We start from the raw sequence: 13,227 nt of genomic DNA on the forward strand, positions 1-13,227 counted from the left end.
AAATGCGACTCGATGGACGTAAAACATTTTACAGACTCTCATCTCTGCAGTGACTCTTGGCTCAAAGGAATAGCTTCGTGAGTTGGAGAAATGGAACTATGTCCTCTGGAGAGCGTCTCAAGGGGCAGATTTTACGGTCGGACGTGGTGTACAGCTTTTATGAGAAGTGTTAAGAACAGGAAGTGTTAAAAACTTCAAATAATTGCAGTGCAAAAGCTTCTATTTCAACGAATAGAAGCATTTTCTAATTTATTTTGGTTATAAAATTCAGTTTTTATTACTTTTTTAGGTTATATGATTGGTTTAAGATAGATTCTGGTGTTTAAATAACGCTTAAAATCATCAAATTTGTATTGAAAGTGAGAATATATCTTATTTTCTTGGCACAATTGAGCATTTGTATTGAAAAACCAACAAATTGGTTGAACTAAAGTAGTAGAAACGAGCTTTAAAGTCGATCATAACCTCAAAAATGACATTATAGCTTAGAAGACTGTTTCTTTGATAAGTCTTTTTCGCGGTTTGTGCTTAAAAGTGGAAAATTTATATCATTATCAAGAAAAATATTGAGATATTCGCAATATTTTCTCATTTTTGGATTTGAAAGGATAAAAATTAGCCCAAAAAGATTTATTAAAATGGTTTCATAACCTCACAATTTGCCCAGAATTTCTCTAAGTATTCTCCAAAGTCAGAACTAGAAAAGAGAGTCAGAAAATGCCTTCAAAAACGTTCGAAAGTGTCTGAAGTGTTAAAGATTCTGCAGAGAAACTGTCCGAAGTGTCACGAAGTGGTGTACAGATTTAGGACATATTTTCTGCTCCTTGGAGCGTCCTGAGGGCAGCGTTCTCACTTTGGCTGTGGCAATAAAACTTTTCGACTCCAATATTTGTAATGGCAATTCTGAAAACATTGCTGTGCTTCTGTTTTAATTGTTTTTCTCCCTTGTTTCGTCCTGCGGTGTGCGGATCGCAAGACGGACATCGTATGGTTTATTTATTGAATAACCTGGCAAACTGTTAACAAATCTTGTCGGTGATAATTGTAAGTGGGTGAGCAGAAACATGGGGCGTCCCGGGATGAACATGGCGAGGCCATCAGAGGGGCGCGTCATGGGAATTTAGGCGTTGGTCGATATGCAGTTGCAGTTCTTCAGCTGCAAACTGTATGAACAAATTGGCGGGGTGCCAAGAGAGCGAAATAGGAATCGTCAGTGGCATATCAAACAGGACAAGATATCCTTTTTGTGGCCCATTTCACACTGGGGCACGTTCTTCAATATTCTCGTGAGCAACAAAAATGGCAATGGTTGGGATTTGTGGCTTGCAGGTGACAAGAGATGCAGGCTTTTGGCGGGGCTTTCGTGCCACGAGTTCAGGAGGTGCTAATTTCCTCCGCCGAGGTGTGCTTCGGATGTTTTTAGCAAATGAATTTGGCCAACTCACGAAGTGTCTTCTTCAGGAATGTTGCATTTAATTGAAGAGGTCATGCTTAACTCCTAATTGTGCCCATATCAATTACTCGAAGGCTCCATCCAATTAAGCGCAATGTTGGCACTTCGCATACTCGCCAAGGAGAGCGAGTCCATGTCTAAAATTAAATAGTTGACTTCCGATTTGATATTTTCCCCCCTCGGGGGTGTATTTTGAGACGCAAGCCACCCCAAGAAATCACTCAATGTTTAGACAGTGTTCCCACACTTGAACCCAAAGTCATTTGCCCGACATTTCCTACAACTTGTTTGACTTCTGTAACTTTTACCAGATTCCCCGGAATTGGATTCCTCTCTCTGCACACTCCAGGGATACTTCACACAGGGATATTGGCTGCTGATTTACTGATAATGCGCATTACACATTGATACATAAATCGCGAAAGCTCTCTATTGAGAGCTTCACAGTAATTTTAAATGCTTCCACGAGACACTCTCTCGCTCTTCCTCACTTTTGAAAATAACACAGCTTTCAATATTTATTCGATATTTTACGATTTCGTGCTACAAATGCATTTCAATAAAATCCCCAGCCAATTTTTCCACCATACACAGACATATGTACATCCATTTCCTCTATATTGTACTTTGCACACGGAAAAATTCGCCAACACTCTCACAATTGTGCCTTTTGTTACAAATCCAGACGGCCCGAAAAATATATATATATAAATTGACAAAATTCTATAGAGAAAAGTTAAGAGACCGAGAAATAATCTCATTTATAGCCACGAAACATCTATTGTATTCCATCCACGGCAGAGGTTATGTATGTATCAGGTTCTGCACAAGTTTTAATTAAATCAAGGTTGCAAATTCATTTAAGCGCAGTGTATTTTGCGGCTTAATTGAAGGTGAAGAAATTAGAGCTTTTCTCCACTTGTCAGTGATTGAATTGGGTTGCGGCTGTTGTTGCACAAGAAAAATTTCAAGTCAAAGTCTAATGAGATTTTTGAGTGTTGCAGACAAACAATTTACAATCAATCGATCGATGGTTTCGGTTGCAGTATATGCAAAAACCCTATTTACTTCATATTCACATTTATAGTCAATCCAAGGGGAAAATCCTTGGGAAAATCACTAGTCGTTTTTTTGAGGGAAGCTTAATTGTCTCAATCAAATATTAAAATCAATTTAAATATTTATTTTAACTTTTCATGTAGAAAAAAAATCTAGAAATAAAATTTTACTTTGAAAATAATTTTAAAATGTTTTCTTTCTATAATTCTTGCAAAAAATAGAAAAGTTTTGACAAAAAAATTTGAATTAATAAATTATACATTATCAATATTTTTATTTTGTATTTATTTATAATTTTCTTGTAGAAAAAAAATCTATGATTAAAAATTTACTTTTAGAATAATTTTCAAACATTTTTTTTTCAAATAATTTTGCAAAAACTGAATACTTTTGACCAAAAATCTAAAATAAATCAAATTATTTATAATTATGCATTATAAATATTTATTTAAAATATCAACAAAGGAGAAAAAGTATGCAAAGGATCAAAATTGCCTTTGGGAATTACAATTGGAACTTCTACATGCCTTTTAAACTTGTTCAGCATAAAAATGATTGAGAATTTTAATAAAAATCACGAAATTGCAAGTGATTTTCCTCTTGTCGATGAAACCAAATGTGATTAACTGAATTTGGAGTTAAGTGCATTGTCACTCTGAGAAATTAAAAATGCATAAGATTTTAATTTTCCGCCCAAACCAAATTAATAATTTTCAGATTCTCAGCTTGGCCTTGCATAGAAAGTGTCATAAATGGTGTCATAAGCAGATTTATGCATCTAAAACCACTCTTAAAAGTTAGATTGTCAGATACATAAATTCTCTCAATTCACCACAACACACAGATTTCTTATTTAGGACAATTCACTTGGCATTTAGATAAAAATTCAATCACATTTCTTTTCGAAGAATCATCACGATTTGGCGGGGAAAAAGTTCGGTGAAAAATTCATTACGATTCAATTGGAATCATTGTGTGGAGTCTTCCAGCAGGAAATGAAGCTTCCTCCTCCAATTACATCCTGTGCCGAGGAGCCAGGCGATGTTTCGCCATCGATGATCAATCGGACACTTTATTGAATACAAGGCAGCATTTGGCGTGAATAGCAGAAACTTTTCCGACAAAGCTCATGTTAACTGCGCCAGTAGGTTCAGATAAATCGCATTGAGGGCTCCAGATGAAACTGACAAGCACTATTAATTGCGCTCAGTAATGGTTTTACCGGCAATATGCACCTTGATTTATTTGCAAACACAAACCCGCATGCATTAGAAAAGCAGTTTACATTTAGCAGAAAGCATTGTAAACAGACAAAGACTGGAATATTATTATTATTGAGATACATTTTTTCTGTGAAAAATGCAAAATGGTGTGCATAATAATTTTCATGGGGGTTTTTTGTACATCCTTGGACGCCTTATTTCTGGCATCAAGCAGAAAGATAGCATTGCATTCACCAGAACTGACTCCATTATTCGGCACAATGAGTCTTTCCGGTGGGATGTTGGTCGTAAATAACAATGAATGTGTTTACCCGATTTCAAAATTCACCCACTTTTCCGCCAACTAGCGTACTATCTTATGGTTTGGCAAAACTTTTCCACGCCAGAACTGACGGAATGCGACAGAAGGTGGCGAGATATTCCAACACACATAGTGATTTCACTGAAAAGTTCGCTGTATATATAATAGAATGGCAAAAATTAGTGAGAAATCACGAGAATTGCAATTTCATATGTCAACAAAGTAAAAGTTGCAGAAACCTTTGCCTTCCTCCAAATCGCCGAATTCCGATTTATGCAGTGGTTTATCTCTCTTGAGCGGAAATAAGTGGATTTGGGAAGAGATTTCCATAAATCCCAAGGGGGAGATAAAACAGTCAGAAATGGTGTACAGCTCAGTGGAAGTATTTGGAAATGTAACAATAGTTTACGTCTTATGCATTTTTAAAAAGATTTTTTGCACTTCAAATGACAATTTGAAGGCATTTTGAGAGTTTTGAAGTAAATTTGGCAAATTTCGCAGCTGTATTAGAAGGAAAACACATGTTCCAAAAGCACTGCCAAAGTTCTGCAAGTAGAAATTGTGGTGTACATTGCTTGGCCACATTATCCTCCCCTTGATAAATCCGACAGATCAGAAATTGATGCAAGTAGTTGACAAATAATGCAGAAGGGATGACATAAATTCAATGAACTTTCCACCCCACAATCCCATGACAAATGCTCCCCTGCGGAAGTTATTTTTCCACTCAGCCACCCCCTCATTGATTCCATTCGTCTTGCAACACTTCCAGATGAGATGTCATTGAGATTATTATGATTATCTTCCGCAGTTATTATTGCCGCGGGGGCGCGATTTATCGAGTGGAAAACTCCAGTGACACCAATTTATGGATTTCTCATTGGGGAGAAAAGCGCATTGGACTTTTTGCAGTGCACGAGGACTCGAGGAATATATTTTCTTGGGTCGCGCACTTGGGGGAAAAAGTGTTCTTGAGGAGAAGGAGAGACTTTCTTACGGTTCACTGTGTCCTTCCGGTGTTTTTCCATCACCAGAAGCGTCTCGATTGTGCCGGCGTCGCTGATTACGGCTGTCATCGCCAAGACCATACAGTCCAGCAACAGCAGCCATTTGGGCTCCGTCGTGAACTGTCTTGGGCCCCAAAGATCAATTCACGTTGTCTCACACAGTTTCACAACCACCCACAATCACTCCGGCTACGCTCTTGGGCGCCCTGACCAGCAAATTCGCAACACTTCAGCCATTCGCGTGGATTTTTGCCCGTGTTTTCGGCCAAGGCGAACAATTGCAGGCCCCAAGAGAAATTCTATATTGTAATGAGTTTCTGTCACGAACACTTATTTCACTGCCATGGGATATTCCACTGGTCAAAACATCCTTCTTCAGCTCTTTTCTGCACCACTGCAGCGCCCGATCCATCCCTTGGCGCGTCCCTTGTGCCGCCCGGTCGCCCTACTCCCGCCGTCCTACATCGCAGGAGCGCCGCGGCACCGGCAAGGAGAATATATCGCACGGACGAGACAGACGAGGAGTGTGTTCACATTTTACTGTTTCGCCCGAGTTGTTCCGCCAGCACATTTGCCTGTTTCTGCACACTTGCCAAAAAAGCGGCCAGAGAGAGAGAAATCTCATTGGAAAATCATTTCTTCCAGTTCTCTTTGTCAAGGCACTTCGAGATGTTGAGTGGATTTTGCTCTATATTACAAATCCAAGGAGAAAAGTATGAATGGGGGTGTCCTGAGGGGAATAATTGATGATGCCATTAATAGTGGGTGCATTTTGCGGGGGGAGGAATGCATGAAGTGTGTAAAAAAGCTCCCCATTTTGCGATTGATTCAAAATTGCACTTTTCAAGAATTTTTCTTCACCACCGCAAATTAAGGGGATTCATAAATTAAGCCCGAGGAAGAGTTATAGCGCCCCAAAAACCCCACCAAAAAGCACCCGAGTTCAGCCTTCCAATCGGCCGGACAGGCCAAAAGCGTTGTGCTTTTTTAACTTCCCCTTCGCCTTGTCCGAAAAAATCGATTCTCTTTCACCAGCCCAGCGAGCCAGTAAACATCGAAGCCGCGAGTGTGTGGAAATATTTCAATAATAAATGATCCCTTAGATTCACGATGCACCTTCGGAGCCGCACAGCAGAACTGTGAGATGGGCATTGTTTTATATGCAATCATCACGAATTGGGGCGCAAAGCACGAAATTTTCCCACCACACTCTGTGTTTTTTCCAACCCCTTTCGACAATACAATCAATATTGCCTTTTAGTAAGCTCCGCCAGTGCGAGCACAAGGTGGCAAAATGTGTGTGTGTGTGTTGCGGGTAAAAATATCAAAGTCATAAATCATAAGCTATAATTCGCTTATATGCTCTCTCTTGGTATCTTTTTATAAAACTGTAACGGAAAACTAGCATTTTCTAATATTAAATTCATCTCGTCAAATTGAGGCGTTCAGCGATGTCTCATGGCAAAATTGGGGGGCTTCTCCGCCTTCCGGCCGCAGTCGCACACTGACAGTGTCAAATGGGGAGCTGAGTGAGTCACAGACTGCCTAAATGAGGGCACAAAGTCAATAATTAGACAAAAGACGTCGCATTGACGTCGATGCGACAGTCATAAGGTCGTAACTGGACAGTTTACAAGGGGAAAATCACTAGTGAATCAGATCATTAACGCTATTTTCAATCATTTTTTCAAATACTTATGATTTCTATTAAATATTTGAATTTTGTATAGATTTTAAAATTAAATATATTTAAATAGAGAATTTTTTTCCCTCGTTTTGAAGTCAGAGAACAGAAATTTAATCGACAATTTGAAGTTTCGATTGTATTTTCCACAATATTAACAAATGTTTCAAATGTAATTGATTTTTAAAATTTTTGAATATTTTATTTGAAAAAATTTAAATATTTGATTTTTCCCATCTAAATTAATATTCAATATTTAAATATTTGATCAATCATCTAGTGACTTTCGCCTTGACATTCAATAAACCTTCTCACGACGCTTTTCTAATCGGATTTCTCACTCCAATATAAATTTTATCATATTGGCACAGTTTCTGGGTGCTTTTTGGACACACACACACTCTTTTGTGTCTCAGCATGAAAAATACAAATGTTGAGGCGTTGCTTCCATCTCTCGCCTCATTTCAATTTGACATTGCACTTTATGACTCCGTTTTATGCCCCTTGGCCCAAGAATTTGGGGAAGAGTGCGGGACTGTGTGAATTTTTCAGCATCCCTTCGGCACAATCTCCATCTCACTTTGCCATAAAGTCCCCTCGCTCGTCTTCCCAGTTGTCTTAGGCCAGCATAGCTGGTTTAATCCCCCCAAATTACACTGCATACAGTGTGCGTTGCATGAGAAGCTGGCAGCGCTTGATTTATCGCAGCACGATTGGATGACTTCCAAATGTCTTAGGTCGCGACTCTGGACACAATTTACTCCCTCAGTCACTTGACACATTGTTGCAGTGGACATAGACTCATTTCGATTGGCCTCATCGGGGGATTTTTCACCCGCGCGACTCTCGCCGGGGGGTGAAAGAGAGATGAGTAATGGGCCTCTGCATTGGGGTTTGAGGCAGAGCGAATATTCGGAATGACACGGAGAATTAATTGGTGAAAATTGTGCCGCATCAAGGCCACAAGGCAGGGAGAGCTTTTGCAATGCAATTAGAAAATACCACACACACACACACACAGGGTGTGCTTGGGGGGAATAATTGGGTGAGTTGGGGAGGTGCGCCCATCAAAATTCCATATTCATGCGGTGTGAAGAAAGTACCCCCAAGGAAAAGTGAATTTACAGCTTTGGCGTAGCCCTTGCCAAATATAGCATTAAAAGTTCTGCATTGAGGAGCTTTTTTATGTGCATGCCAGCGCACATACGTCCGACATGCATTGGCGGTAATCACTGAGACAGAGGGCGATGAGAGCCACAATGTCTCCCCTTCTTTGTTCCTCCCTGTCGCTTTTTTTTTCCCTCCCCACATTCGCATTATCCACCGCAGTGGACAAAAATTCATTGGGGAGCTTTTTCTCCTCACTCTGGGCTTCTCTGGTGGCGCGTCTAAATTATTTAAATAGCTGCGGCGCCCCCCTGAAGAGTCTCCCCACACACATATATTTTCTCACTCAATTTAATCACACTGCGGGAAATTATGTGGGTGGAATTATTGAATTTCCCCCCGCACAGCACACACATTGAGTCCCGAACAGAGAAATTTCCACTGAAAAATCCCCTTCTTCACAATTCACTATTCGTGCCTGCTTGGCTTCCTTGTTGGAAATCCTGGCGCGCTCCGGCAAGTACAAGTGTTTTTCTGCAGGGATAATCCATATTCATAAATAAATCATTTAAATTAATCCCACAAGTTGGCTCCAACGAAAACTTAATATTTATATATACTTTATTAGTGGGTCTCGTGGTTGAGCACTTTTGCGTTTATTGGCGCTATTAAGGGTGAGCCTTTCTCACGTACAACCGCAAACACATGCACAGACGCGGCACTGCTGATTCAATTGAGCACCCCGGCGCGTCATTCTCCGGCACAGTCTTCACCCCGAATAGCCAAAGCTCCGCGCGACGGATGGCGCTGAGGAGTCTAAGAGAGTGGTTAGCTGAGTGCCTTCCTGCCGCCGAAAAACCACCCAAGAAAGAAACGCGCGCGCGTCGAGTGACATAACATGTGATTGGCGCTACCGGGCAAAATCCAAATGTAAAACACAACAAGGTGGCTCAGTCGCGGTGCGTCCACGAGACACAAATTGGGGGGGGAAAGAGTGTTAAAAATACAAAGGATTCTTTGTTCAGAATTGCACGAAATTCCACAAGATCCCGAGCTTTAGTTCACTTGAGGAGCCACATTTTGTTTAAATTGCTTCTTCACACACGCAGAGCGTGAGCCACTGTGTATTGATTTCAATATAGCACACTCAAATTAGGCCTCTCGCGTTCAGGTGCCCAACTCATGAGCCCTTCCCACACTCCACCAGAGTGGACGGAAGACGGTCAATATACAGAAGAATTGAAGACAATCAATCGCATATTTACACTACACAATAAATTATTCCCTGAATAATTTGTCATACAATCCCGTCTCCACTTCGGACGCAGCCCCAAAGCTGTGTGGCGTTTTCCACAGAGGCGGAAAAAAATTATTTTGGGAATTGGACGATTTGAGGCACGAAAGTCAACTTCTCCCTCGATGTACAAGGGTTAAATGTGAACACACACGGGCGCAAGGAAGGGCGGAAAAAAACACACTGCGGCCCCAAACTCCTCACGCGCCTCCGGAACGCTGTACACAAATGTTTTTCGTCCGCGACCTCGAGGTGCGCGATGTTGCATTGCAGATAGTGAATGGGAAATTGCAATGGGATGTCTTGGATTTGCGGTCGCACAGAGTAAATCCACTCAACATCGATCCCAGCAAGATACTGAGAGCGTCTTGTGCAGCTCAATTAAGATGATCAGTCGGAAAGGTGTCGGTGTAAGTGTTCAGGTTTGTCTGGGCGGGTGTTGAGACGAGGGGAGCATCAGTGGGTCCAATTAAAACTCCAAGACGACATCTCAAGTCACCCAAATTGCGTCACATTCGGGCTACATTTCATTAATAATAGCCAACACCCAACACACAGATGAAAATTAATCGGTTATAAATTTGAATATTTTCTCTCTGCCCATCCACTATTTTTACCCGCGAATATTTTTACATTTTACTCGTCGCACACACAGTCACGTGAATTTTAATGATCCTCGCGCGGCGATTGACTCACAGGCCACCTCTATTTTGGACACACACTCACCAATCCCCAACACCTTGGCCAGGCGAATCGCGATAAGCGCCCCAATGGGCAGCGGAAGCGGAAGGCCAAGAGAGCTGGCCGAAAAAGTCCAATATCCCTTTCGGTAACGAGTCACCATTTAATTTAATTGTGTCTCAACCGTTGAGCGGTTCGATGGTAACAGACGAGAAATCCCACTTATGAAACTCGGTAAACTATCAAACTATGCCACGATGTATACAACCATATGGCGTCCACAGGAAGGGGTAGCAAAGTCACGAGACCGGTTCGCGTGTGAGAGAATGAGAGAGAGCGAGCTTCTGAGCTTATGTACTGGAAAGCTCTACACCGACACAATGTACTCTAATCGCATGCAGCATGCTTTTTCTGCGCATGAGAAACACCCTGTCGGTCACGATGTCGTCCTTTTGTTCTCCGCCGAGAGTCGGTGAGAGAGAGAGAGCGTGTGGCCGAAAGCTCAGAAAGCTCTCTCGCGTACGCCACTTGCAGCTCTGCAGAGTCAGGGCTGGACTGCAGAGCACTTTCGGGCAGTGAAAGTGTTGCCAAAGCTCCGCTTCTCCCTCTCACGGTTAACTTTGCTAATCAATTGTGTGCGGGTGCACTTTGGGCCCGATAAATTTGCATGGAGTTAAAGTAGTGACGCGCATTATATGCTCTATACGGAATAGTTTAAATTGCTGCCAAGACAATTAGAGCACTGTAATTGTTCCTGAAGGCGGCTTTCGGCATAAATGCAACTTCCTTGCATTCAAACTTGCGTTTTGCAAGATTGAGACATTATTCCGAATGCACATAGCGTACAGTTATGGCCGAAAACTTATGTGTTTTGCCTGGTAAGACAGAGGGATGTTGTATATGTTGTTTAATACAAAATACATATTGGATAAAACTGCATTGGATCAATAAAATAAACTTCGCTGTATTTAATTTGATTCTCTTTAAAAATGGAACTCAATTTAAATTTTGCTACAAACGCTGAGGGAATATAAATGGGCAAAAAACGAATATTAATAGGACGGAAAGTCCATAGAAGAGTAAAAAATAAAACTAATTATTTTTTAACATAGTTCGCTGGAAACTCTTAAAGTTAGAATGTTCAATTTGATGTTTATGTTTGTTCATTTTTATATGATTATTATCACTATAATTGCAATAATATTGCAAATATACTAAATTCCCCGTGACGCTGACCCAAAAAATAAATCAACTATGTATATCTAGTCATAAATTAATCTACAAATATAAACATTTTAATAAACTGCCTCTATAAACTTTTCTAATGACAAGGATAAATTCGCGATTTTGCAGTGATTTTCAACCCAACACTTTCGGTGCTAATCTCAGTTTCTGGGAGTACCAGAAATGCCTTCGACTCATTTGCTTTCCACTTTCATGTTAGTCATTTCGATAAAACTTTTCTAATTAATACTCATTTCCAAAACTTTTTCCACGCAGTGCAAAAAGTACGAATACATACAATATATTATACAATATAACTTGACATTATGCCGTAATTGAATGAATCAGAATAACTTCCACATAATTGTGAATGAAATCTGAATCAAGGGGGATATAGTACAGTCAGAAGTGGTGTACAGTTCAGTGAAAGTCTTAGAGCGACTGCAGACTTGCTGGTGATCCACGGGAGACTAAGCGAGAGCGTGATTGTGTACGATTGACAGCTGGTTTAGCCACAAAACGCGAATAATCCCTCGATATATCGAATGTTCATCTGATATTTTTTGGCGTTCCCGACGGCAGCGCGCTCGGGCGAAAATATGCCGAAACATTTCACAACTCAGGATAGACAAAATGGCGGATTTCTTGTGAATGATTTTCTGAGCTGTTAAAGACATTAAATTCTTCTGCGAATCTTCTATTTTCGCAATTTTATCGTAAAATTTCACGCTTTTTGAGGAAATAAACAAATCAACTGATAGCTGAACACACGAAGCAAAATTGTCGCTAGTGTCGACAAAGAAGAACAACTCCTGAGTGTGTTTAGCGCCAGTTCAGCCACGAATTATGGCTGATTTGAGTGTGTAAAGGTCAGATCAACCATGACTTATCGCTGATCTGATTTTTACTGAGGATTTATCTCAGTTCCTTTTGATTCGAGGGTAACCGACAAGTCTGTAGTCGCTCTTAGAAAGTGTTTCAATTTTCATCCAAGTCTTAATTCTCACATATTTTCCTAGGTTATGTGACTGAATGTATTTTGTTATCAGTTAATTTTAGTCTCGGTAATCGTTTTACATTCCTTATCTTCTGAATTTACAGACTATAAGTGTTAAGGGTTTTTTTTAGTGTACAGACTTCAGCCATATTATCTTCCCCTTGATCTGAATGGTGTCCATTGTGAAGGGAAACTTCATGTCAGACTCTATTTATTCATTTGTGTGAAAACTGAAACCTCACTTTAAATGGCATTAGCTCATTTTGGGAAGCGATACTCAATTGGGATAAAATATGGGAAGGAGAGACTCACCCGCCGGCAACTAGGATCATCTGCATTATCTATGGTGGCTTCATGTCATTGGTATCCAAGAGATTTCATCCGCTTGGCCCATTGCTGGGTCAACATTGATTCAGTCTGTTAAGCTTCTCCATCAATTAGCCATGGCCAATGGTTTCTACATTTTATAGCAATTAACTCTCAGCCAGAACGCATGCAAACCACACTTTTTCACATCAGCCACAAACCACCCCCACAACACCCCCGGGTCAATGGTCAAGTGGCGGCATTTGTGGGTGGAATTTACGAAATGTAATCTCTGTGCATCACGCCCAAAACAACAACCACGAGGTCGGATGATGATGGTGCAAAAAGCATCCGACGGAATCTCCATCACGCTCTATTTGTTGCTCTATCGTCAACGCCAATGCCCCATTATTGAGGCATCCTGATCTGTCAACCCAATTGGATAATTCCCAAATGCTGTGCGGGGGAGAGATAAATGATTTTTGAGATTATGATGCGGTCAGCACAGCATATTGTGCGAGAAATGTTCGCAAGTTGTGCGAATAGTGCGGAAGTGGTTTCCCTATCAGCTGTCGAAGGAAAATTCCTCCTCGGCACACTGATTGGCGCTCAAAGTGTCTAGCAAAAGTGATTGAACAACTGAAGGAGGAAATTCTTCTTTTCAATATAATCTGAAGAAAATGTGTCGAACAGAGAGGAGTGAAGAGAGAGAGAAAATTATATCTACAATTCCTTTCTTATCTCATAATAGCTATTGATTTTCATCGCGCATTCTTCCCAGCGAGTTTTCCAACAAGAATTCCATAATCTGCTCTCAATATAAAATTTCAATTAATAACAGACTTAGTGACAAGCTTAGCACAAGATCTGCAATGGATTGAACATGGTGGA

General features: G+C 40.7%; 1 protein-coding gene across 9 annotated transcripts in view; it reads right to left on the reverse strand.

The window, feature by feature from the left end:
• Window positions 1-13,227, reverse strand: part of LOC132261670 (potassium voltage-gated channel protein Shaker) — a 96,852-nt gene that overhangs the window by 41,388 nt on the left and 42,237 nt on the right. Inside the window, exon 1 of one of the 9 annotated variants that reach the window (XM_059760581.1) lies at window positions 12,343-12,451. The exons of 7 other annotated variants lie outside the window; for them this stretch is intronic. In XM_059760581.1, the coding sequence (XP_059616564.1) occupies window positions 12,343-12,368 (26 nt within the window). In that variant the 5' untranslated portion in view covers window positions 12,369-12,451. Of the gene's footprint in view, window positions 1-5,033; window positions 5,313-12,342; window positions 12,452-13,227 lie in introns of those variants that run through there. One more of the 9 variants, XM_059760579.1, reaches the window with a different exon arrangement.

Source organism: Phlebotomus argentipes, unplaced genomic scaffold, assembly GCF_947086385.1.
Source record: "Phlebotomus argentipes unplaced genomic scaffold, Phlebotomus argentipes genome assembly contig_15, whole genome shotgun sequence".
In the NCBI taxonomy this organism is placed as follows: domain Eukaryota; kingdom Metazoa; phylum Arthropoda; class Insecta; order Diptera; family Psychodidae; genus Phlebotomus; species Phlebotomus argentipes.